Source organism: Aulonocara stuartgranti (genome assembly GCF_965226115.1).
Source record: "Aulonocara stuartgranti genome assembly, chromosome: 15".
Lineage (NCBI taxonomy): Eukaryota > Metazoa > Chordata > Actinopteri > Cichliformes > Cichlidae > Aulonocara > Aulonocara stuartgranti.
This window is the reverse complement of record NC_138951.1, coordinates 26,855,939-26,881,459: the sequence shown is the minus strand read 5'-3', so window position 1 is coordinate 26,881,459 and position 25,521 is coordinate 26,855,939. Positions and strand designations below refer to the sequence as shown.

General features: G+C 46.6%; 1 protein-coding gene across 5 annotated transcripts in view; it reads left to right on the top strand.

Moving 5' to 3' along the window:
- The window catches only part of LOC309690112 (kinesin-like protein KIF26A), a 67,678-nt gene that overhangs the window by 14,009 nt on the left and 28,148 nt on the right, over nt 1-25,521 (top strand). For 2 of the 5 annotated variants that reach the window (XM_082506988.1, XM_082506987.1), the window contains exons 3-5: nt 2,426-2,863; nt 10,725-10,855; nt 22,910-23,102. In XM_082506988.1, coding sequence (XP_082363114.1) covers nt 2,426-2,863; nt 10,725-10,855; nt 22,910-23,102 — 762 coding nt within the window. Of the gene's footprint in view, nt 1-2,425; nt 2,864-10,724; nt 10,856-19,259; nt 21,382-22,909; nt 23,103-25,521 lie in introns of those variants that run through there. The other 3 variants (XM_082506991.1, XM_082506989.1, XM_082506990.1) reach the window with 3 other exon arrangements.

Here is a 25,521-nt window from a genome sequence, read left to right as displayed (position 1 = left end):
TTTGCACACACAGTAGCTGGTATTTTGGCCCATTCCTCCATGCAGATCTTCTCGAGAGCAGTGATGTTTTGGGGCTGTCGCCGACCAACATGGACTTTCAACTCCCGCCACAGATTTTCTATGGGGTTGAGGTCTGGAGACTGGCTAGGCCACTCCAGGACTTTCAAATGCTTCTTACGGAGCCACTCCTTTGTTGCCCGGGCGGTGTGTTTTGGATCATTGTCATGTTGGAAGACCCAGCCTCGTTTCATCTTCAAAGTTCTCACTGATGGAAGGAGGTTTTGGCTCAAAATCTCACGATACATGGCCCCATTCATTCTGTCCTTAACACGGATCAGTCGTCCTGTCCCCTTGGCAGAAAAACAGCCCCATAGCATGATGTTTCCACCCCCATGCTTCACAGTAGGTATGGTGTTCTTGGGACGCAACTCAGTATTCTTCTTCCTCCAAACACGACGAGTTGAGTTTATACCAAAGAGTTCTACTTTGGTTTCATCTGACCACATGACATTCTCCCAATCCTCTGCTGTATACTCCATGTGCTCTCTGGCAAACTTCAGACGGGCCTGGACATGCACTGGCTTCAGCAGCGGAACACGTCTGGCACTGCGGGATTTGATTCCCTGCCGTTGTAGTGTGTTACTGATGGTGACCTTTGTTACTTTGGTCCCAGCTCTCTGCAGGTCATTCACCAGGTCCCCCCGTGTGGTTCTGGGATCTTTGCTCACCGTTCTCATGATCATTTTGACCCCACGGGATGAGATCTTGCGTGGAGCCCCAGATCGAGGGAGATTATCAGTGGTCTTGTATGTCTTCCATTTTCTGATGATTGCTCCCACAGTTGATTTTTTCACACCAAGCTGCTTGCCTATTGTAGATTCACTCTTCCCAGTCTGGTGCAGGTCTACAATACTTTTCCTGGTGTCCTTCGAAAGCTCTTTGGTCTTGGCCATGGCGGAGTTTGGAGTCTGACTGTTTGAGGCTGTGGACAGGTGTCTTTTATACAGATGATGAGTTCAAACAGGTGCCATTCATACAGGTAACGAGTGGGGGACAGAAAAGCTTCTTACAGAAGACGTTACAGGTCTGTGAGAGCCAGAGATTTTCCTTGTTTGAGCTGACCAAATACTTATTTTCCACCCTAATTTACGAATAAATTCTTTACAAATCCTACCATGTGGATTCATGGATTTTTTTTTCACATTCTGTCTCTCACAGTTGAAGTGTACCTCTGGTGCAAATTACTGACCTCTGTCATCATTTTAAGTGGGGGAACTTGCACAATCGGTGGCTGACTAAATACTTTTTTGCCCCACTGTATGATACATTTTAATTTTTGCTGTGGCGGATAAGATGCCGGATTTTTGGCATCACGACCCTACTTCATGGTTCGTGCACTTTGAAACTCAGTTTGCTCTTCGTGGCATTTCAGCCGACGACACAAAATACCATCATGTGGTGGCCTTGCTGGATCAGCTGTCCACCCGCCGTGTGATGACTCTCCTCCGGGATCCCCCCACCCAAGGGAAATACACCGCTCTCAAGGCACTGCTGCTTTGGCGCTACTCCCTCTCTGATGCAGAGTGGCTGAGAAACTCCTCTCTCTCTCGGGCCTGGGTGATGGTACCGCACTCAAGCTTATGGAGGGCACGCTGTCCTTGTTAGGAACGGATGACGGCGGATTCCTCTTCACTCATGTCTTCCTACGATAGGTGCCTCCCCAACTACCTGCTGCTGGTCGCGAAGGATTACCACTCACTTGCAGAAGAAGCGGATCGCATTCTCCTGGCTACCAGGAGCTTTGGCATCAAGGGTTCCGATTCACTGGCGGCATCTCCCGCAGCCCTACCAATTCTCCCACCAGCGCTCCGTAGCGGCCACGACCGCTGGCGATAAGGAAGGGCTACTCTTTATAGAGGACTGACGCTCAGTGACACATTTTCTGGTTGACTCCGCCTCCCGGAAAAGCCTCAGGAACTCTCGTGTCGTCTTTGCATACCTCCACAATAGTATATTATTTAATCTTTAAAGAAAATTGAGATTTTCCGCATAGCACCAGAGACAGCCTGTGTACCGTACCACTCTTTGAGAAAGACTGGTTTAGGGTAAGCGGTTAGGGAAAAGCAAAATGTCAATTAGATGTCCCCACAAGATATGAATACCAGATGTGTGTGTGTGTGTGTGTGTGTGTGTGTGTGTGTGTGTGTGTGTGTGTGGTTTTCCAAGCTTGCTGCTCTGACAGTTTTTGGTTGTTGATTCATGTTGTCGTCCAGCTGTACCAGCAGTGAGCTAACTTATTTTGAGATTATTTCTGCCAGCTTTAATTCTTCATGGTCCTCAGCTGTGTCAGTAACTGGATTTTGGTGTTCCTGTTATTTTGTCCAACCTTCCACATGACTGTCCTCTCTCTCTTCACCTCTTCCAGGATCTGGCCTATGCCTCCTTCCTCTTTAATAAGCTCCAGCGTCTCCAGTTGCCTCGCCGTGTTCGCCATACTTCTATCGAAGCCCACTGTGATGTATGCGGTGCCTCCTTCCAGCAACTGAGGCAACTCGCTCTGCAGCGGGCTCTGGGCATCAGCGGGGAGATGGCACCACGCCCTGCCACTCCCAGCGCTGCCCCAATCTCAGAGAGCAGCTGGGTCTGCAACGAGCTCCCAGTGAAGCAGCAGAGGTGGAAGCACGAGGAGCAGCAGCAGGAGGGAGGAGCCCCATGGAGATCGAGCATAGTGCAGAGCACCTACCTCGGTGGGGGCGGAGCTAAAGGGCTCGCCACAGTAACGCCCCTTCCCCTGAACCCAGCTCAGAACCTGGAGGGGGTGTGGAGGGTCTCCTGCTGCACACCTGAGCTTCGAAACAGTGCGGTAAGCACCCTATTTAGCTAGTTGTTCAGGAGAACCACAGATGTCAAGGGTCAGGGGTCACCTGGGTCAGGATTGTATTTTCTCCAAACGTGCACTCTCTGCTGGTCTCCATATGAACTGTTCAGTTATCTCACACCAGTTTGCTCAGTATGGCTCCACCTGTACTCACTTGTGCACAACTGTAAACACACACACCTGTGCACACCTGTACACACGTGCACACCTGTACTCAGAAACCAGAAGCTTCAGCCTCACATTTTTTTCTGCATGTTGGGTCTGCGCTTCCACAGGCCCCGCTGGTTTAGAAACTTATTCCTATTAACGAAGCAAGGAAGCAAGACAATCAGCGATCGATCAATTTCACTTGCTAGCAAAGGGAGCCAGACGGCAGCAGTCCTCTGCCCTCGGTCCTCTGCCCTCGGTGTCAAACGAGTCCAAAGAACCAGCTTCCCCTGCCGCCTTTTATTCTGTTACACACAAACAGTTACAGTACACACAAGCACCACCCTAATACCCCCCCTATGGTTCTAAAAGATAAGGTACTATGTGTGTATGTGTGTGCACGTGTAAGCACATGTGTGTATGTGTGTGTGTATATGCATGTGCGAGAATGTGTGTGTGTGTATGCATGTGAGTGTGTGTGTTTGTGTTTGGGGGTGCGTTTGTGTGACCTCCTGCCCACAAAAGGGTCATAAAAGCAGGAAGCTTACTAAACAAGAAAACAGAACCCTCACATAGGATGTCTCATAATAAAACACTATAGCCTCCCCCACCGTTCAACAGGCTGGGCATGTCAACAGAAACAAAAGAATGTCATTGATCCTATAGTTTGTAGGGAACGCCAGGACTGACATAATGACCATTAAATAATTAATTAAAATGAGAAATAATTAATTTAATAAATATTTATGACACCTTTAATTAATTATTGACTGTTTTAATTAATTAATAACACATTTAAATAATTATTGACAGTTTTAATTAATTATTTACCGATTTATTTATTTAATTCATTATGGCACTATTGTCCCATTCATGTCTCACTTTGAAATAATTTTATCTGTCAGCCTCACCCATCAAACTAAGTGGGCGGGGTTGCCACTGCAGCTTCTCTAACATTTGATTGGTTGCTGTGCAAAGTAAGTCAAGACAGGTCAATCCTAGATAATCGATGGACTTGGGGAAACCAGGTATCCCAGAATGCATTTCAAATCACAGGCAGTAATGGTGGTGGTGTAAAGTTTTAAAATGCCAGCTGTTTAAATTACAGCTACTTATGCAGTAACCATGGTAACCACGGACTCTGAGCGGCTGGATCGACGGAGGTCAGACAACAATTTTACATATATGATCTTAAAACAGGGCACAGCCACTTTACGTCCTAGCCTAATATCAAATGTGAACTCAGACTGAGTCTATGTTTGACGTTTTTTTTTATATCTAATCTTCTCTCTCAAACATTTAAACAGCAGCGAGTCTGGAGCTGAGGGAATACAAACTCAAATTGTCAGAACAGGTTTGATAGTTTCTTCTGTGTATTAATTTGGTGATTTGTTAAATGTACAAATGTTATTCTAATCTGCTGCTGAGTCTCTTACGCTGATGAAAATGCAGAAAACACAGATCACGAACACCTGTTCAACCAATCACTTTCATTTCACTTTGATCTGTGACAAACTGACGCGCTCATCTCTGTTACAGTGTTGCGTTAGACTGCTATATTTTTTTGTTCTTTATGCTGTAGATTTTCACGTCTCTGGAATAGTGGGCAGTAATAAGGATGATTTTCTGTTAAATCATATTGATATGACCCGTGAATTATTCGTAGATGACCGTTAGATTAGTCAGCTGGGAAACGCTGGGTTAACTCAGAGAGCTTGTGGAGGTAAGCATCAACAACACAGAGCTCTCAGTTCTCACTCCTTCTTTATTCGTGTCCAACATCAACTGCACATATCGCGCCACAAAACACAGGAACACACTTCCTATACACTGGGTGTGAGTGGAGCCCTCTAGTGGTCCACCACACATGCCCCCCGAACACCCAGCAGAACTAGTCCAGGACCCGGGGCTTAAGCAAACGGCCGGAACGGCTGAACCGGGGGGTGGGGAACTGACAGAGGGCAACCCAGTCCGGGAGCGAGGCTGGCACTGGCGGTCAGAAAAAGCTGCAGACGAGTCGGACTCCGTTGATTTTGGGTCGCTCCTGGGGGAAAAAACAGAATCCATCAGCCCGGTGACAGGTGGGCGGCCGCGGCGAGGGGTCTGGGCCGGGACCACCTGATCCTCTTGCATAACATGTGCAGGCTTAAGTCTGTCAACAGAGACAACCTCCTGCCTACCGCCAAAGTCCAAAATGAAATGTTTGTTGCTTGGTTTAAGAACTCTGTATGGCCCATCATATGGTGGACGCAGCGGAGTCCTATGGGCATCGTGCCTGACGAAAACGAAAGGAGCAGAGTCCAACGAACTCGGAACAAAAGTGTCAGGCAGGCAGTGGTGCACAGGACCAGGAACAGGAAATGAGTCTCTTGGGGGGGCGAAAAGGCAACAAAGAGGTATCGAAACATGGGGGAGGGCTCTCAGGTAAGAATTCCCCAGGGACCCAGAGAGGCTGGCCGAGGACCAGTTCAGCCGGGAAAACCCCGAGGTCTTCTTTAACCGCGCTACGCAATCCCAGCAAAACCCATGGAAGACGGTCGACCCAGTCGCCACTTGTTAAGGAAGCCCGGAGCGCGGCCTTAAGTGACCGGTGAAACCGTTTGCACATCCTGTTAGCTTGCGGGTGGTATGCTGTGATGCGGTGGACCTTGACCCCCAGGCCGTCAGCCATAGCAGACCAAAGCTCAGAAACAAACTGGGGGCCCCTGTCCGAGGTAATGTTAGCAGGGGGACCGAAACGCAAAACCCACGTTGACAAAAAAGCCCTGGCCACCGTCACCGCTGTTGTGGACGCCAAGGGTACCGCCTCCTGCCACCTGGTCGTGCGGTCCACCACAGTCAAAAGGTGCGTGAAACCCTGTGACTGCGGCAAGGGACCAACCAGGCCTACATGAACGTGATCGAAACGCCTACACGGAAAGGTTCGAGGGGTGACTGTGTGTGCCGGTGGATTTTCGAGCGTTGGCATGGGATACAAACCGCCGCCCATTCTTTCACCGTCTTGCAAAGGCCCGGCCAAACAAACCTGGCGCTGACCAGCTTGACCGAGGCCCGGACGCCGGGATGAGAGAGGGCATGCACCGAGTCAAAAACACGACGACGCCACAAAAGGGGAACCACCGGGCGGGGGCGGCCGGTGGAAACGTCGCAAAGAAGGTGCGGACCGCGTCCCACACCGGGGTGTACTCCAGCACGAGGCCCGTTTTTGTTGACTGAAGGGCAAGGACATCTGGGTCAGCACGTTGCTCAGCGGCCATGGCAGCGTAGTCGACGCCGACATACACCGGAGAAACCAACACACGTGAGAGACAATCAGCGACGTGATTGGACTTACCAGCCACATGCTGAATGTCTGTGGTAAACTCTGAAATGGCCACCAACTGGCGCTGCTGGCGTGCGCTCCATGGGTCAGAGACCTTGGACATCGCAAACGTCAAAGGTTTGTGGTCAACGTACGCAGTAAAGTTGCGACCCTCGAGGAAAAAACAAAAATGTCGTGTCGCGAGGTGCAGGGCCAGCATCTCCCTGTCAAAAACACTGTACTTGCGTTCAGCATCCCGGAGCGTACGACTGAAAAAGGCGAGCGGTTGCCAGAGACCTGAAACCCGCTGTTCCAACACCCCACCCACTGCCACGTCGGACGCGTCGGTGGTCAACGCGATCTCCGCCGATGGAAGCTGGTGGGCCAGCAGGGTGGCGTCAGCCAGCGCAGACAACACCTGGATGCGTTCCGGCAGCCAGTCAACCGGATCTTTGGCTGTTTTACCTTTTAAGGCAGCATAGAGTGGCTGTAGCAGGTGGGCAACTCTGGGGAGAAAGCGGTTGTAAAAATTTATCATCCCCAAGAACTCCTGCAACGCTTTAACCGACGTGGGACGCGGAAAAGTCGAAACGGCCTGGACTCTGTTGGGCAACGGAAGCACACCTTCAGCGGAAATGCGGTGCCCGATGAAATCCAGAACAGGCAACCCAAACTGGCAGTTGGAAGGGTTGATGATCAGGCCGTGCGCTGCCAAACGCTGGAAAACCTGGCGCAGATGGGACTCGTGCTGGCTCGCTGAGCAGCTGGCCACCAATATATCATCCAGATAAAAAAAAAAACCGAACGGCAGTCCACGCAAAACGGAGTCCATCAGCCGCTGAAAGGTCTGGGCAGCACCTTTCAGGCCAAACGGCATGCGCAAAAACTCGAACAAGCCGAAGGGGGTAATGACAGCAGGTTTAGGAATGTCTTCGGCGCGCACAGGAACTTGGTGATACCCCCGCACCAAGTCAATTTTAGAAAAAATCAATGTTCCGGCGAGATGGGCAGAAAAATCCTGAATGTGGGGGATGGGGTAACGGTCATTCTCCGTGGCATTATTTAAACGGCGGAAATCTCCGCATGGTCGCCACTGACCGTCCGATTTGGGCACCATGTGAAGCGGAGAGGCCCATGCACTGTTCGAACGCTCTACAATGCCAAGGCGCTCCATGGCTGCATCCCCGGAGGTCACTACATTAGCCCGAATCAGGGGTCACCAATGTGGAGGTAAGCATCAATGACACAGAACTCCCAGTTCTTACTCCTTCTTTATTCATGTCCAACATCAACTGCGCATATCGCGCCACAAAACACAGGAACACACCTGTGGTCCACCACAAGCTGAAGATATCGTGGACATGCTGACCTCGCTCCGTGGTGTACAGGGCCGTTTACCCTCATGATTAATATTCACAATAAAAATATTAGCTGAACATCATGGAGTCTGTATGTGTTTCATAGTGTCGAACAACCTTTGTACAGTTAAACCTAGCAGTTACTACATGACGGAAACACCAACGTTATTTCTTTTATGCGTTTATATGCAGGTCATGCTCATTATTGAACAAAAACCCAAACATCAGATGTTAATCGGATTTATTTGCTCTCTCTCCTCCTTAAACATGTTTTTAATGTAGAATTGAAACAGGTATGACACATACGAACATCAGGAAATAAAAACCCAATAAATATAACCTCAGTAAATGAAGTCAGTGTACTGCGGGGGTTATGGCAGCTGTGTACCAGGACCTGCATTTTGTTGGCGGTAATAACAGCTCAATTGCTTGCGAGGCAAGCGGGTCTATCCCACCCTTTGCCATGAGACTGGGCTGGGCAGACATCTCCGAAATCATCAAAGGGCTTTTGCAAAGAGGCTCTATCTTGACAAACCAACCACACATCTGAAGATTAAACCACTACATTCTCGGCTAAAAAATATTAAAACGGTATTTGATGACACACAAACAAGGTTTTTCAAAGTTCAGTTCTGTTAGTTTTAACATGTCGGTTGTTGTGTGCTAAAAACAATGGCCACAAGGCCAAAGCAATGGTTCTGACTCGATCAGCGTTAACCCCGCCTCCTGGGTTGGATGGATGAGGTTGACAGATAAAATTATTTCATGGTGAGACCTGAAGGAGTCAACTGTGCCAAAATGAATTAATTAAATACACCATTAAATAATTATTTAAATGTGGCAATAATTAATTAAAATGTTAAATAAATAATTAAATGTTGCAATAATTAATTAATTCAATGCATCAAAAATATTTAATTAATTAATTATTTCTCACTTTAATTAATTATTGCCACATTTAATTAATTATTTAATGGTGTATTTAATTAATTCATTATGGCAGTCCTGGCGTTTCATAAGTTTGAACTAAGACTTACAAATTTAAGTAACACAATGACGACATTTAACAATTTGACTCCAACACTGCACATGATTCTAATGCAGCTGTAAAGTCAGGCTACAACTCTTTGTGTGTGTGTGTGTGTGTGTGTCAGCTGCAGTTATAACAGACTGAAATTTCCAGTTTCTCCGGTGTTCCCAACCTTCAGCAGCAACCTTTGGAAAAAGACAAAGTTAGTCTCAGGTGTTTGATGGAGCAGTTGTGACAGCGTGATGACGGCAGCGGGACTAAAAACTCTCAAAGCACTGTAGGAAGCCAGGTCTTCATCATGGGCCTCATTATTTGCCATCAGCATGCTGAGTTTAATCGTGGCAGCCTCTGATCCTCCACCAGCTCCGTTTTACTCCTTCTCCTACAGCAGTGATATGATCGTTCTGAGATTCACGATTCGCCGAGGTCGTCATCATCCATGGGGATACGTCCTCACAGTCCCACTGTTGACACAATGCACCTCCTCAGACCTGGATCGTTTGTTTCATGGATTCTTGTATAATAACTCAGACAATCATATTCAGGATTATCTCAGCTCCATGATTGGCATTCAGACTTACGCCTGGGCAGGAGTAAACATGGCCGCCGATCACAGTGTGAGGAGAGGTTGTGATGATGTCATGTCCTTGACACTGCATTTCAGTGGCTGCTTTTCAGTAGGTGTTATTTAATAGACATGGCTTTTATTGTGAAAGGGTGAACATTGACTTGGTGACGCAGAGAAAGAGAAACAGAGTCAGAGCTGAGGTGAAGATGATGAAAACGAGTGTCACATGATTTTATGGATTTATCCTGCTCAGCCACATACACACCTGACCACACAACATGCCTCAGAGCCAGTCATATCCCACAGGTCAAAGGTCAAGTTCAGCACAGTTACAATAATTCACTCATTAAACCTTCACACAGGTGTGACATGATGACAGTGATGACATAAGCAGAAGGTGAAAGGTCACAGAGCATGTTTTCTTTGCTCTGATGTTTTAAACCTTCGCCGTGTCTGTTCCTCTTCCAAACTTGGATGGAAACCATCACTGCACAGCCGTGAGGCGGTAATCGCAGCGTGCTCTGTGGCCCTCGTGTTTGATTGGTCTCACTCAGGATGGCGTTTTGGCGCTGGCTCATCCCGTTGCCGGCTCTCTGTGTAATCCTGTTAGCCAGCCGAGCGTGTTGCGGTCACACAGCTGAAGAGTGGATCTGCCCCAGTGTGCCACTTCCTGTAACTGCGGTAATTCACCATAACTAGGCCACGGATCTGAGGCCAGAGACAGGAGCTGTGCTACTGCAGCTGCAAATAGCTGGACGTTTCTGAGATCACACTCATCTGTGGCTCCATTATCCTGGAATGAAAGCACAAAAGGACAAAACAAGCTGCTCTGTATGATGAAATGTAATTATAGCAGCAGACCAGCTGACCGGTCATTAGCCCAGTAGGACTAGCCATTAGCCACGGTAAACCGGAAAAAGCCTTCAGTGGTTGAAGCAGCCATGTTTGAGCAGAACAGGAAGTCTGGATGGCAACGATCAGGCTAACGACCTGAGGTAATTAACTAATGATCTCCTCATCCAGAGCTGCCTCCTCCTGCTGCTGATGAAGCCAGGAGCTAACGGCGCTCATCTGCAATTTCTGATAAATAAAGAGCGTTGGGGGAAGTCTGACCTCTGAATAAAAATAATACTGGGATATCGGCATTATTTACTATAAATATTATACTGCTACAAAAATATATTTAAACATAAATATCAAAGTCTGAGTACAGATGTTTCTCTAAAGGTGCAGCATTGACGGCGTCTGATGGCATCGGGATCCTCTGTGAGGTGGTGTCAGTCTGAAGGAGACTGTCTGCTTTTATTAATTATGTAAATTATGAAAAATGTGATGAGTTTTATTAAAAAATAAACGATTTAAGAACAGAACAAACATCAAAAGGAGACTGATGCTGGATTTCATGTTTTGGCTTAAGACCTGATATTTGTCTCATCTGTCAGGGTCTGACTGCAGATGGAGGTCATCTGACTGTGACGGGTACAGCCCAGAACGTTCCCGTTAAACCAGCAGCCCACAGCGTCAGCACCCAAACCAGCCAGCCACCGTCTGCCGCTGCCGCCTTCTTGATCAGGTCAGTGAACGCAACACGACAGAGAGACGCAAAGCAGCACATGCTGCACATAGATCAGTGTGACTAACCAATACTAACGTGCTTTAGACCTGCATTCTGGCCAGCAAGGGGCGACTCCTGTGGTCTGACTGGATGAAGTCTGTGAGCTCAGTGCAGGGGCGGATCTAGAGAAATTTTCTTAGGCTGGCATGAGGGTGGCAAAGAAATCAAATGGGGTGGCAAAATCAAAGCCCCCCCCCCAAACGCATATGCAGGTGGTTACATATGGTTAAAATGATTCAAATGCAGTAAGTATACATGTTTTTCATATAAATATAGTCTATAACTTAATTTTTGTCTGTAGCCCACATAATTACACACTTTAGTTACATAAACCATGTGAGTTTTGATGTTATGTACTGTATAGCCTGTATAATAAATAAATATGTAGCCCAACAAGTATAAAATCCAGAAAGCTACACAACATGGGGCGGTTCATTTACAAACACAAGCCTAACTTGAGTTTCACATTGTTTTTTGTTAGAAAACAATCACATTGTTACAGCTTAAATTACACAAAATGTCAGAAATCTGCACTTTCATGAACAAAAATTTAAACCTAATTCTTCATGATTTGTTGGATTCACCCACTGACGTCTGAAATACAATCGGCCATTTTTGACTCCTTTTGAGTTTACGTTTGTATTTCACCCTCAAATTGTTTCTTTTTTTTCCCCCTTGCCTTTTTGGTATCATTCTTTTCAGCTCAACTGAATTTAGTTGTTTTTTCACTGACATGCTGCATTAGTACTACTATTACTATTAATAGTACTATTACTGATCTGAAATCACACAAAGAACTTAAATCCTAGTAGTATTTTTTACTGTAAAAAAGAAAACCACAGACATGTTGAGTAAATTTTTATAACTTGAAATGAAAATATAAATTGTACATTTTCTAAACATATACAACTATTTATCTAAAAATGCAGCCAATGCACATGCTGTTTTTTTCATTTTGTACAACCATTTAAAAATATTACTAAAACTAAAATGAGAGAACAATCAGGTGTTGCAATAAGATGCCCCGCAAATGATGTGTGCCAGTAAAAAAAAAACAGCACAGGGATAAACCTGCAGGCCTGACAACAGGATGTGTACCACTCCGCTGGTTTTCTACTTAGTGACAGTGTTTACATTGCAAATGTGCCTTAGTGACATTCATTAGTGCCCTCAGTGACACACAAAATAAAACGACTACACAACAGAACAGCTACACAAGACAACACAACACACTAAGTAAACACTCCACACTAAACGTCACAAATCTCCCACATCTAAAAACTCTCTCTCTCTCTCTCTCTCTCTCACTCATTCGCTCTGTCTCGCTGCCGTTACCGTCATTCCCAAAACTCTCCCCTCTTCCTAAACAACTAAATCCCACATGTTGACTTTTTTTTAAATTGGTCGACATGGTACATTTTTCCACCGATAGGAAAGTGGTGGCTTTTTTTCCTTTCTTTACTGTTTTTGCGCTGTCCTTAGAAAATGCTTAAAACACACACACACAAATACGTGATGACAGTATTTAGAAAAAAGCATGGCTTATATATATTATCATAACTCTGGATTTGTCACGGCTGGGAAGGCGAGCCGTGTGGTGTGGAGGAAGGAGGACCCAAGATGCAAGCAGTGGATGAAAACGCTAGTGAAGTTTATTTACAAGGTGTAGTGGCAAACAAGCAGTGGGGGCATGACAAATAACTGAAAACATCTAAACTGGGAGAACTAAAATAACAGATCTGGGAGCATACGACAAGGGGATGAGGGGATGAGAGGCAGAGAGGCAGACGACGAGCAGGACACCGAGTAACACAGACGAACCGGCAACAGGCAGGAGAACACACAGGGCTTAAATACACACACCAGTAATCAGGGGATGAGAGACAGGAAGGCAACACAGCTGGGAGGAATCGGAGCTGACGGGACAGGGGAAACGTAAACTGATCACACTCACATCAGACAGAGACCTTCACAATAAACTAGGAAACTCAAACACGGGGAACCAAACAAGACACAGAACTAAACAGACTGCTTCACAGACGGGTTGACACCATAGACAGACAGAGACACAGACGCAGACTCAAAGGCAAACCGAATATAACACATAGAACTCAAACAATAATAATAATCATCATCATCATCATAATAAACTAGAAAATGATAATAAACTAAAAGCGCTGTGTCACCGACCCAGGACCATGACAGGATTTACTGGCCCGTAATTAAAATGTAAAAACTTTGAAGTCCTAACTTTCAATGTGGGCTGACTCAGCTTGGCCGCAGCTTGTTGCTATGTCAGCTTAAAATAGTCATATGATTTGGAGGTGCAGCGTGGACCACAGAGGGTTAATAACACTCACCTTCCTTCCATTTCCAGAGTGTAGCATCCAACCACCTGAGTAAAATCCGAAATTCCCATGGTGTTGTTCAAAATGTGCTCTGGCACAATCATAAGCATGAATTGCTACTGAAAACAAGAAAAAAGACAGTTCTGCTATGGGCTGAACTATTTGTTAATGGTGCAAGGGGGGAACACTATCCAATATATTCAGTTTTAGCATTTATATTCACTGTTGACTGTAACTACGATAAAAATTGTTAATGCTATCTTATTTTAATAAACAACACCGTCATATGCAAAACTGGGGTGGCACTTGGGGTGGCAAGGGATCATTTTAGGGTGGCACTTGCCACCCCATGCCACCCTTCTAGATCCGCCCCTGGCTCAGTGAGTCATCACGACTCTCTGTATGTAAACTGTACGAAATAAACATTACAGCCAATGTAGCTCAGACTGTAACGATAAAACACGCTCACGCTTCTGTTAATTCACAGAAAACCTGGGTCACTGTGAACAAACCAAAACACTGCTTTATGAGGGAGGTCCTTATCGGCAGGGAAAACTGTGAATCTTATGAAGCTCTCTGGGCTTCAGTTGTGTTTGTCCTGTGAGGGAAGCTCATACAGCAGAACCTCATGTGTGGATTCACACGGAGATCCTGCTGCTGTAGGAACGTCTCCCTCAGGGATCAATGAAAGTGCTCCAGATTCAGATTCTCTCCTTGCAGAATCTAATTGGCAGCTTTTCCTCCTGTCCAAGCTGTGAGAGGTGGTGTTCGGCATCAGGGGGGCTTTGACTCCGTCTGTCTGCTCAAATCTGGTATTCTGACCCATTCTGGATGTTGAGGGTCACAGAGGGAATGGAGGAGGTGTGTCCTCCTGTTCGGACACACAAATGATCTGAAATGTTTTCTAGCCGGCTGTTCAGGGCGCGAACAAAACACTGTCAGAGTGTTTTATTTGTGTTTGTGTTTATTACATACATCCAATCAAAAACGTAGCTATGTTAATGCAGGGATCCCCTCCAACTGTCGACTCCACGCCGTCTGCAGGTACGACACCTGAGCCTCCGGCTGCTCTCCCCACTCGCTGTTTGCTCACTGCTGCTGCTCAGTCACAGCTGTAGGCTTAGCTCAGCCCGATGCAGCATCTTTACAGCGGTCAGGGCCACCTGATGCTGCTGTGCTGTGAGGAGGTGTTGTCGGAGGTGATGGAGACACTGTGGACACGGGGCCGGAGGTTCGGACCGGCGTTGAGCCTGGAGCACAGAGCAGAGCCACACCTCCTGCCGCTTAGACTCACAGTGAAACCCCAAAATAAAGTGAGGATTAGACCCACTCCCACTATTAGAGTCAAGTTCCCCAAAGTGGATTTCTGGCTCACGGCCCAAGCTTTTTTTATCGACTTCCTGTCCAGAATAGAGCCTCTCCCAAACCGCTCAGACCCAACAGAGCCGCAGCGCTGCAGCAGAGTCTGCCCAGAGAAGGACTGCTGGTTAACTGGCTCCAGTGTCAGTGAAACCCAATCACAGCTGCTGCTGACTTTGAGAAAGTCAGTGAACATGGAGCACAAACTTCTGCTGCTCTCTGTGCAGGGAGAGCCTCGTGAAGACATTCGTGAGTCAGAGTGCAGATAGGTAGAGCTTGTGGTTTAACCAGCGACAGGTCACCTGACGCTGCATGCTGGACAGTTTAAACTTCTCTCCACCTCGACGACGGTGACCTGTCCAGGTCCTCTTTGCTAGTGTGCAGACCTGCCTTTAACACCTGTGGGACTCCAGACCTGAAGAGTCGCAAGTACAGCCAGAATTCCTGCAGTCATTGAAGTAAACATCTTCCACTTAGGTTAGATTCTGTTATCGTGTCCTGTTGGAGGGCATCAGCAGTAACACAGTCCTCAGACACTCTGAGACACGGATCAGCCTTTGATATATGGATCGTCTCAGGCTTTTATTTCATAGCTTAGCATGTTTGTGAGGAGGACACTCTTTACTCAGTAACTAAGGCAGGCTGAGCTTTCTGCAGACGTGAGACTTTAAAATGACCTGTGTCCCTGATCCCTGTACGCATGGATAGAGTGATAGAGGAAGTGATGTAAGGAGGTTACACAGAGCAGAGAGTCACCCCTGGGGCTCAGCTGGGAATCAAACCTTCAACCTTGAGAGCAGTGTGTTGATAGAGTGGAAAGCTGAGGAGTAACGTGACCCACATCCAGAGAGAGCTGAGTCCTGAAGGCCTCGCTGAGCCGATCGTGCTGCAGACATGAGTGTGACGGAGGGTTGGTACCTGCTGCTGCCCACCCCAGGACTTCCTGTCCAGACCGCCTCACAGTTTCCTGTCTCATGCCGAAGAATTACCCTTGTGTAACCTCATGTAATCATGAATGTGAAACTGAAAGAAACAGAAGGTGATGATTTCCAGATTTCATAATTTATTATCAACAGAGCTTATAAAACATGTCAAATGTCTAAATTGAGAAACCGTTTGACATGTTTTAAATGTTTCACAGTGCAGCAGCTGCTCTCATCTCACAGACTGATGTTGAAGACAATGACACTGCCCTCAGATTGAAAACGAGTTCATATTTGATTAAAGATCATATTTTCTGCATTCTACTGTCAATAAACTTTATGAACATCCTGACATTTTGCAGGTTCAACATGTGTCCCATCACATGTGAACTGTGTGAAACAAACAGTGGTTCAGCGGTTCACATGGAGTGCACGAGACTGTCCGCAGTCCATCCTGATTGTGCCAATTTCATTCCCGTTAAAGTCATCGCTGTCACGACTGTTTGTGATTCTGTGACGGTTGATCACAAAAGCTCTGCCCACTGTTGTCCCTGTTCCTGCAGCAGATAAAAGACAGAAACCTCAGTTTTCTCTGGAGCGTCTTCCAAATGAGCCACTGCTGCACCTCTCTGGGTTTAAGCAAGGTTTATGTCTTGCCATAGTGAGAAGTGGTATGAATTATGAGTTGTATTATTTATAACTGCGTGACACAAATATTTGATGATTCATACTGAATTCAAAAAAAGCCACTGGGGAGTTTGGGCAAAGGGCCAAAGCGATTGAGCTCATGAAGCAAAGTCACATCATTCCTTCAGAGTTTATCTCTCACTGTCAGACAGTCGGACTTCAGCGGCCTGGAGTGCAGGGCGTATGGCAGGAAGATAAAAGCTGGTGGTGCAGAGGTGGAGCTGCTGACGGCTGTCCAGGATAACAAGGGCTGAGATGATGTTTGGAGCAGCACTCTGAGGAGAAGCTGGACCGAAGGAGCTTGCACCCACACACTGACAGCAGGGCCCTGGGTCTGACAAACATCTGCCTCAGAGGACGTCTGATCACAGAGTCATCAGATGATTCTGGAACAAAGAACATTGAGAAGGACGTCCTTGTGTTCAAACCATGTGTCAGACCGAAGGTGGTACCAGGATCACAACGATAATAAAACCATAAGACACCTGTTTATGTTAGAATAAAGCCCAAAGTTTGCATTATTAGGGGCGTGGCCTCTGTGACTGACAGGTGGACACAGGCTGCAGCTGCTAGCTTCACCTGAACTGGAGGTCTAGAACGTGTTTGAGCCTTTTGAGGCATTTTAATGACATCATGTGACCAAAAATATGGCTGCCACTAGGTTACTGTAGTAGTAGAGTGTACAGGAATGTGGAGCTTCAGTTTTAGGGTTTTGATTGGATGTTACTGATTAGCAGTCGGGGGTGATTCATGGTCTTTCAGGTCTAAACAGAGCCACTTTGTGTTATTGTGATTGGTCAGAAGGTGATGTCAATCTAACATGCACACCTGGAGACAGACAGAGAAGATGAAACCAAACAGTCAATGATAAAAAAAAAAACTGTAAATATGAAGGGTGAGCGGTGGAGCCTCTGAGCTTTTAGCTCCACGCTCTCACAGACGTGGTTCTTTTAATTGTGTCTAATCGTTCAGTGAGTGAACCTAAGACCACAGCTGATCATTACCTGCCTGCAGGTTAACTGTGACAGATGGCCTTGGGCTGCTCCTATCGATTGGCGTCTGCTTCAGAGAATTGATCTGGAAATGGATCTGTGGCTCTGATACCTCTCCTCGCTCTCTGCAGCAATAACACAGCTCTCTCCAGCTCCTCCTCTGATCAATAATCATCTCTCCACTCACATGTTGCTTGTTTTCCTGGGCATGCATTCAAACGTGTCCCCAGAGAGCAGCAGCAGGTAGGAACTACAGTAAAACTGCTGTCAGGCACATTTTGGCAGGTTTGTCTGGCCTGAGATGACCTGAAGGGGAGTTATGATAAATATAATTTCAGAGCAGCTGAGCTCCTGCAGACAGCGCTGAATGAACCCGAGCTCCTCATGCTGCTTTCCTCAGCTCTGATTTGTTCACTTCTGACAGTGAACTCTGTGTACTTTCCTGCTCAGGAAACAGCCAACCAGCTTTGGACCGGAACGGTGTGTCACCACCGTTGGGCTACATTATGGAGGGTTTTTTACCCCTCTGCCATAAAATGCTGGTGTGGAGTTGCTGTCATCCCGCTGGGCAGACACATGACTTTGTGACCACGATTACTGAGGATTGTCAAACTCTTACCACATGTACATCTATGATCTACCAGGAGGCTGAGGGGAGCACTCCTTTCCCATAGAGAAGGGTCGAAAGGAGGGAGCTGAGGTCTTCCAGGCATGTCCTAGCAGGAGGAGGCCGGGGGCAGAGCCCGGACACGCTCCAGAGATTACATCTCTCTGATGGTTACATACCCACAATCCTTCACTCTCATCGTCGCTTTTTTTTCCATGTCATACTCTGCAAGATACACATTTTACCTGCAAATGAAGAGTTCCAGTGTGTCTGCACAGGTGTTCGTTCATAAAGCTGGAACAAGCCTCGTGCACGTGTGCATAACATTGTGATGAGATTTGATGAGAAAGAGTTTTAGTGCACACACACACACACACACAGACACACACACACAAGCCCGTTCAGCCATCTTAGCGAGGACCTTCATTGACATAATGGTTTCCCTAGCCCTTTAATTAACCATTAAAAATCAATGCCTAACCATAACCCTTACCCTAAACTTAACCATAACCTAATTGTAACCCTGACATTAAACCACATTTTGAGCCTCAAAAAGGCCTTCAAACTTGTGAGGACCGGCGTGTGTGTCCTCACAAGTGACTGTTGGTTCTCACAATTATAGTAGAATGCAGATTTCGGTCCTCACAAAGATGGCAAGACAGGAACACACACACACACACACACACACACACACACACACACACACAAACTCATTTTCATACGATATTAAGGACATCTCATTGACATTTTACTTTCCCTAGTTACTTACCCTAACCATCAAAAATGAATACCTTAGGCCTGACACTAAAACTACATTTTGAGCCTCAAAAATGCCATCAAACTCGTGGCGACACTCACTTTGTCCCATAAGTATAGTAGCATGCCAATTTTATGTCCTCACAATGATGTCTAAACATGTACACACACACACACACACACACACACACATTCTGCCTATGTGCACAGAAGCAGTGTTGGACACCTGGACATCCCATTCACATTAAACTGAAAGGGTTTTTTTCCTTTGTCCTTAAAAAAACCATTTACTTTTTTATTAATTATTGAAATGGATTAATTTGTGTTGATTGATCAGTGATTGCAGCTCACAGACTGAAGTCTCCTGTTTGCTCTCCTTCAGTCTGTCTGTGGTTTCATATCAGTGACCCAGCCTGCAGGTTCTCAGAGAGGTTACACTACACACACTCACTCGAACACATACACACATGCTGAGTGTCTTTGAAGTCCAGCAGTGGGGGTGTCTGTCATCTCATGAAGTATTCATGTAGCATATCAAGTGTGTGTGTGTGTGTGTGTGTGTGTGTGTGTGTGTGCGCGTGTGGTGGGGTGAACAGTGGTTTCACAGCTGCTGTGTGTCGACACACCGAGAAGGCGGGGCAGTGAAAAGAGAGAGAGGGGGTGAGCGAGGAGAGTGAGGGAAGGTGAGGTGAGCAAGGCAGACGGACCCACGGACGGAGGGAGGGGAGGAAGAGAAAGGAGGGAGGCTGGAGCTTTGCCAGTGTTTCCCAGCAACAACGGCAGGGAGAGGCAGGAATCCTCCCGCTCTCATTCACTCGTTTATTTCCACCTCTTATTTCAGTCCTTTATTCCTCCTCTGCTGATGCCACTTCCTTTCACCCCTCTCTCTCTCTCCTGGAGTTGGAGGAGGAGGAGGGAGGTGGGAGGGGTGGAGAGGAGTGGCATTGCGATACTGCAGGAACAGACTGAGGAGCTACGGGAGAGAAGAGAGAGGAGATGAGCAGGAGAGGTGGGAGAAGGAGGGAAGAAAAGAAAGGAGGCGAAATTAAAGAAGTGGAGCTTTGAAAAGGAAGAAATAAGGCGAGAGTAGGAGAGGAGAGATGACAAGAGGAGAGAGGAGGAGAGGTGGAAATAATGAAGAAGGAAAGGTAAAAGAAGAAGGAGAGGAAGGTGAGAGTGTGGAGAATGAGTTGCTGCAGGGTCAGAAAGATGGAAGAATGATTCAGTACGAGGAAAGAGTGGAAGGAAGGAAAGCCGGCTGAGGCTCTTCATTTGGGACCGAGTGAGGCGAGTTCTACAGATTGGCTGCAGGGCGTGAGGACGGAGGGAAGGATGGAGGGATGCAAAGCTTTATGGAGTACACACCATCGCAGGTGGATTGATAACAATCATAAAATAAAGTGAACTCATCCTCCAGGAGTCTCTGCAGAACTTTGCTCCAACCAATATGAAAATGTCCCGTGATCAGATTTGCACTTCCTGTCCGAAACACGGAAAGATAGATTTGGAGTTTAGCCATATGGAACAAACTGAGGGAAACGTGTTGAGATGCCAAGGTGCTGGTTTACAGATGAATACTGTCAGATATTTTTAGATGTATTTTTGATCAGGAACTCGGCACATGTTGTTGGACTTCAGTGAGAAAACTCTGATCACCTGAACATCACTCAGCAGAGGATGATTGGATTGATGACAGCGAGACGGGGTTGGGAGAGTTTGAGGATATGTTTGGACCTGTGAAGGGAGCAAAGACAGAAGGATGTTCATTCACGCATGAAATGAATGTGATGTGAGTTATTGCTTAAATGGGAACAATCATGAAAAACCTGAAGGGGTTTTTTGGTTTCCTGTCTTATTTTTGATTGAAGGACAGACTGAATCTTTATTGTTTGACAGAAGTGAGTAGGAATAATAATCTGCTGAAAGCTGAACATGGTGATAAGTCTGATGTACTCAACTGAATGCTTTAGGATTAGCAGAAGTTTGGGATCCCTCCGCAGCACTTTGGTAGTTTTAAAGATCTTTTAGGTTCAACCCCTAAACTTCTTTATGGATTTGGTAAAAACCAGATGTTGAAAATGAAAATGAACTTGTTAAAATGTTTAATCCCTCTGAAAGGACAGACACACTGTTGATGCTGTGATTGACGAACCAAGAAACTCTGCGAGTTTAGGAAAAACCATGTTGGACATCATGTTATCATCATTGTCTGGATGCATGGACAGTGTTCTCCTGTTGCAAAAGTAAAATGATTCTCGCTTTAAAGAGCGGTTTATTGGAGTTCAAGGGGGATGGAAAGTCAAACTGGTGGATGAAAAGCCATTTTGTTGGGAGCATGAAAATGAAGAGAAACCTTGGAGGACTTTGAGGCACCTGTTCTACCTGTAGAATTTACGAAACGCTACACTCGTGGATGTTTACAGCTGAATGCAGAAGGACAACAAAAGAAGAACCTTAAGTGCTTTAAAAGAGGACACATCTGGATAAACATCTGGGTAAACCTGAGACAGTGAAAATGGACTATATGGATATGGACCACCATCAGCGTTTTTCCTTGATCAGCTGAGTGTCCGCCGATCATGGGTAGATTTCTGGGTGCGCTTGGTTTGACACTGGATCTATTTTCTGGAGAAGGCTTCATAGGTCAGCCTCGATGATGCGGCCCGGGTGTCCCTCCTTTACAGCTGTGGTTTTAACACTTTGTTTGAATAGATCTGGGTCTTTACAATGGTGAATGAGGACGAGAAGAAGCTTGGTCCCAGTTCCTCTTTAAGATCAAGAAGTTTGAGCAGATAATGGATTGGAAGGAACTGTGAGTAATAATAATAGTGATTTTTAAATCCTATTTCATCTCAGTCCAGCTTCATGTTTGAGGTACTGACAGTTCTGTGGAAGGCAAAAGCCGAGAGACGTGGAGAGACGTGTTCGCGGTGATAAATGAAGTCCAGATGTAATTGATACTGTAGACGCGTGAAGCATAGAGTGTAAAATAACAGCTTCAACGAGTCTCTGATGTCTCTTCAGTTTCTCCTTCAGGGGCTGTTAAACATATTTCACCCTTTGTCCAATCTATTGCGGTTGCTCACCTGTGGAGTCAGACATCCACTCAGAGAAGATGGAGTCATCCCTAACCCAGTGACATCACTGAAACACCATCATTCGAGCTAACACGTGAAATTGTGTAAATGTAGATCACATGTCTCAGATCACGGGTGGGTGTGGATGGTGATGGTGTCAGAGCATCAGCACATCTGCATTAGCATTAAAAAGTCCTTTAAAGAAGTGTGTCAGCCGCAGAAGGACGTAACCGCCATCACTGCGGATGAGTTCCTGTTAGGTGACGTGCACAGAGAATGTCGGGTATGCCGAGGGTTAGCACAGGTTAATACGTACCTGGTTAAACACAACGATCAGGCTGAGGCTCTCCCACAGTGCGTAAACAGATAAACTGTGTTGAGGTTTACCTGAGCAGATGTGTGGACGATCTGCACCCTCTATGGCGGTATCCTCATCACCATGTTTGCCGAGCTTCACATTTTCTTCGTGAAGTAACCGAATATTAAGCATGCTTTAATGACTCTGAGCCACGGAGCAAGTTCATTAGCATCCTAATGCTGAGCCTAGAGAGAGCTGCATGACTGGGATCAAATAAAATAATCAGAGTAGGTTTTTTTGTATTTACTTTGAATTTTCTTGAGGTGAAAATTGGGGGTGAGAGAGGTTTGAAATGTAAAAACAACTTTAGAGCAAAAGCATCAATTCGATAAGATAATCAGTTGACCTGTGTGACCGCCAACTGTGGTCTCTGCAGTGGGGAACAACCCAAGACCAAAACACAGGTGCCTTCCTTATGGCCCTTGTCGCTGGTGGCCCTGCTTTCGCAGAGTGCTTTCCTCTCTTGTTGTGATGCAGCGCCGCAGTTTAATGGGAGCGGGACGGTTTTCATCCTCTTTCTTTCTCTGCATGTCCTGCTGTACCTTTGCTCCATCTATCTCCAAAGCACCAGGAGATGCTGCTGCTCCCTCGGACACACGGTCACACACAGACACTCTCTCTCTCTCTCTGGTAAATGTGACGTTGGCAGTGAGTCCTGCCGGTGGTTGGAGGCAATAATGAGTATAGTATCTGTCTGGGAGGGAGTTTGAGCCTCCTCCTCCTCCTCCCTTCTCTCTCTGCCTGTGTTTGACATGGACCTTAAACTCATCTCTTAATACTCAGTCTCAGATCAGCTCTTCTCTCTCTCTGATCTTATTTTATGTTTTCTTTTATTTCCTGTTAAACGGTGTGTTTGGGTGCAGCTCGGTGCTCTCTGACTCTGTTTCTGTGTTTTGTGTCTTCAGGGCGGCTCACAAGCTCAGTCTGTCCCGCAGGAAGAAGTCCCCGCCCGGCTCCGCCTCCCTGCCCGGCGAGTCCCCAGAACCGCTGCTTTACACCGGGGGCTTCAGCGGGGCCTTGCAGCTCTCCCCGCCTGCCATCCCACCATGTCTCCTTCGAGCTGGGTCAAAGGTCAAGGACACGCCGGGGATGGGAAAGGTGAGATAGTGTGGTGTTAGTCTGGATCTGATGGATGTAGCTACTGGGACTTTACCTGCTCAGCTGATGGAGTCGAGCCTTGAAGTCAGCGGTGGGGGTGTAGGGGAGGGTACCAGGTCACTGTAAGCTCTAAGGAGCTCAGAAAGAATCAACTGCACTTCTTCAGGTTTGGTGAAGAAGCTTTACCTCGCTCATGTGGCTATGGGCTGGCTGCAGGTGGGCAGTCTCTCTCTCAGGAGCTATCGTCCCTCGGCAGGATATCTGCAATCAGCAGGAATCTGTGCTGTAGTCTTAGTCTGGGCTCACACTGCCTGTGTCACATGTTTCTAACAATGGGTTAAACATCTGCTCTCCAGAAGATTAGCCCTGTAACCAGCATTACTCTAAGAAGAGTGTCGTTAGCTCAGAGGCTTTAATGAGCTCTGCAGCCCATCGGGGGGCGCTGACAGGCTCGTCTCTGACAGGTTAATGTTTGTTGGCGTTTGGGTGCAGATCAGACGCTTGGCTATCAGACTGTTGGTGGACGGAGCGATTAGCGTCTGAGCTCAGGTCTCCACCAAATCACCGTAATCACACGATGTCCTTGCTAACCTCTCAGACACAGCTGACTGGTGAGCCAGGTAACTCTGGCGCACCATTAGCTTGAAGCGTGAGCTCCTCATTTCTGTGCTCTCTCATCTCTGCTGACACAAAGAAGCACCGAACTGAGACTCGCAGACATACATGGTTCACTGACGTGTTTGAGTTTGATGACTCTCCGTCCATGTGAAGCCCTCATCATCCCCCTAAACTCTTCCTATGCCAGCTGCTGTGACTGCAGCAGTAAGTGTGCCTGAATCCTGAAGAGGAAGCTCTCTGCTGGCATTCAGATGTCAGGTGATTCCTCCTGCAGCAGGTGGGCTCTGTGTGAGGTCCCCACAGGTCAGGGTGTGCTGCTGGCTTCAGAGCCCTGCAGGCACCATGTAGGGACTCCATGTCTCCTCGCTGCAGCTCAGGTTCCTTCATCTCCATCCGCCGGCAGCTGCAGGAGCTCACATCTGCATCCTGCCAATGCAACGGTTAATGAGGCAAGGACAGAAATGAAAGAGCATTTTAAAGGAGACGCGGTGAAGTTAGGAGGATCATACATCTCTGCTCCTGCACCTTACACTGAACTAACAGAGTCACTGCCAACACCTACAAACTACTCACAATGTAGATCATCATTTCATCTTTCTCCTTCTTCTTTCCTTCTGATCTGAACACAAAGTTCTCATTAAGAAAACTGAAGCTGCTCGTATTCTTCTTCTTTTTCTTTAATGGTCTGCACAACAGATCACCTGCCTCCATCTCCTCCTATCCTAGCATCCACCTCTGCATGTACTTCTTCATCCATGAGCCTTCTCTGCTACTCCATCTCCATCCTCTACCATCCCTCCTCTGCACATGCTTCTTGATTTGACTTTGTAAGAATTTAGTGACATTAGATGAACTCCTGGAAACAGGCAGAGTCAGAGGTAAGTATTCACTCTGACTGCCGTCTCTTCTCTCGTTTGCATTCAGCGCTGCATTCATTCCTCTGAACCTGCAGTTATTCTCTTTAATGTCTTAAAACTTCTCACCATGGCCTCTGGCTGCTCTCTGTGTGGGCGAGAGAGCCTGAGCTGGATTCTGGGTGTAAACACTTCATCGTGAGTGATATCAAACTCTGAGTTCAGACTGAGGTCAGAGCTGTTTCTGTTTGAAGCTCTGCAGTTTGAAAGCAGCCCTTCAGATTTTTGCTATTTGCTATCTTTGCTATCTATTGATGCTGTACCTTTAATCTGAAAATATCACAGCGAGGATCTGACCCAGCCTGCTTCTGCAACACTGCACTGAAACATGCACTTCCTCTGACGTCCAGCAGAGGCAGCAGGAAGTCAGTGCCCACATGTTTACAGCCTGATACACAAACTGTTTGGTCTCTATAAATATGTGTCCCTGTATAACAGCTGCATTTGAATTATTAGGGGTGTGGCCTCTCTGACTGACAGGTGACACAAGGGGTTTTAGCTTCAGCTAAACTGGACCTCTGTGCTGTGTTTGTGCTGTTGGAGCTTTTTGGAGCATTTTTAATGACATCATACATCTGCACTAACAGACTGTCCAGAAAGGCGGAGCTTCAGTTTTAGGGTTTTATTTGGATGTTACTGATCAGGTGAAAGAAAAAATGAAGAAAAAATCCTGTAAAAACATTTGTGATTGAACATAAATGTGCCGAGTAGGGCTGGGTATCGTCACTGATTTCTAGAATTGATTCACAAGGTCCCGATTTGATTTGATCCATGATTCGATTCGATTTGATTTGAATTGGGGAAATTTGCCTCAGACAGAAATATTATAATTCTGATCATTTATCAGTACATATCCATATTTTTATATCTTTAAAAAGAAAACTGAC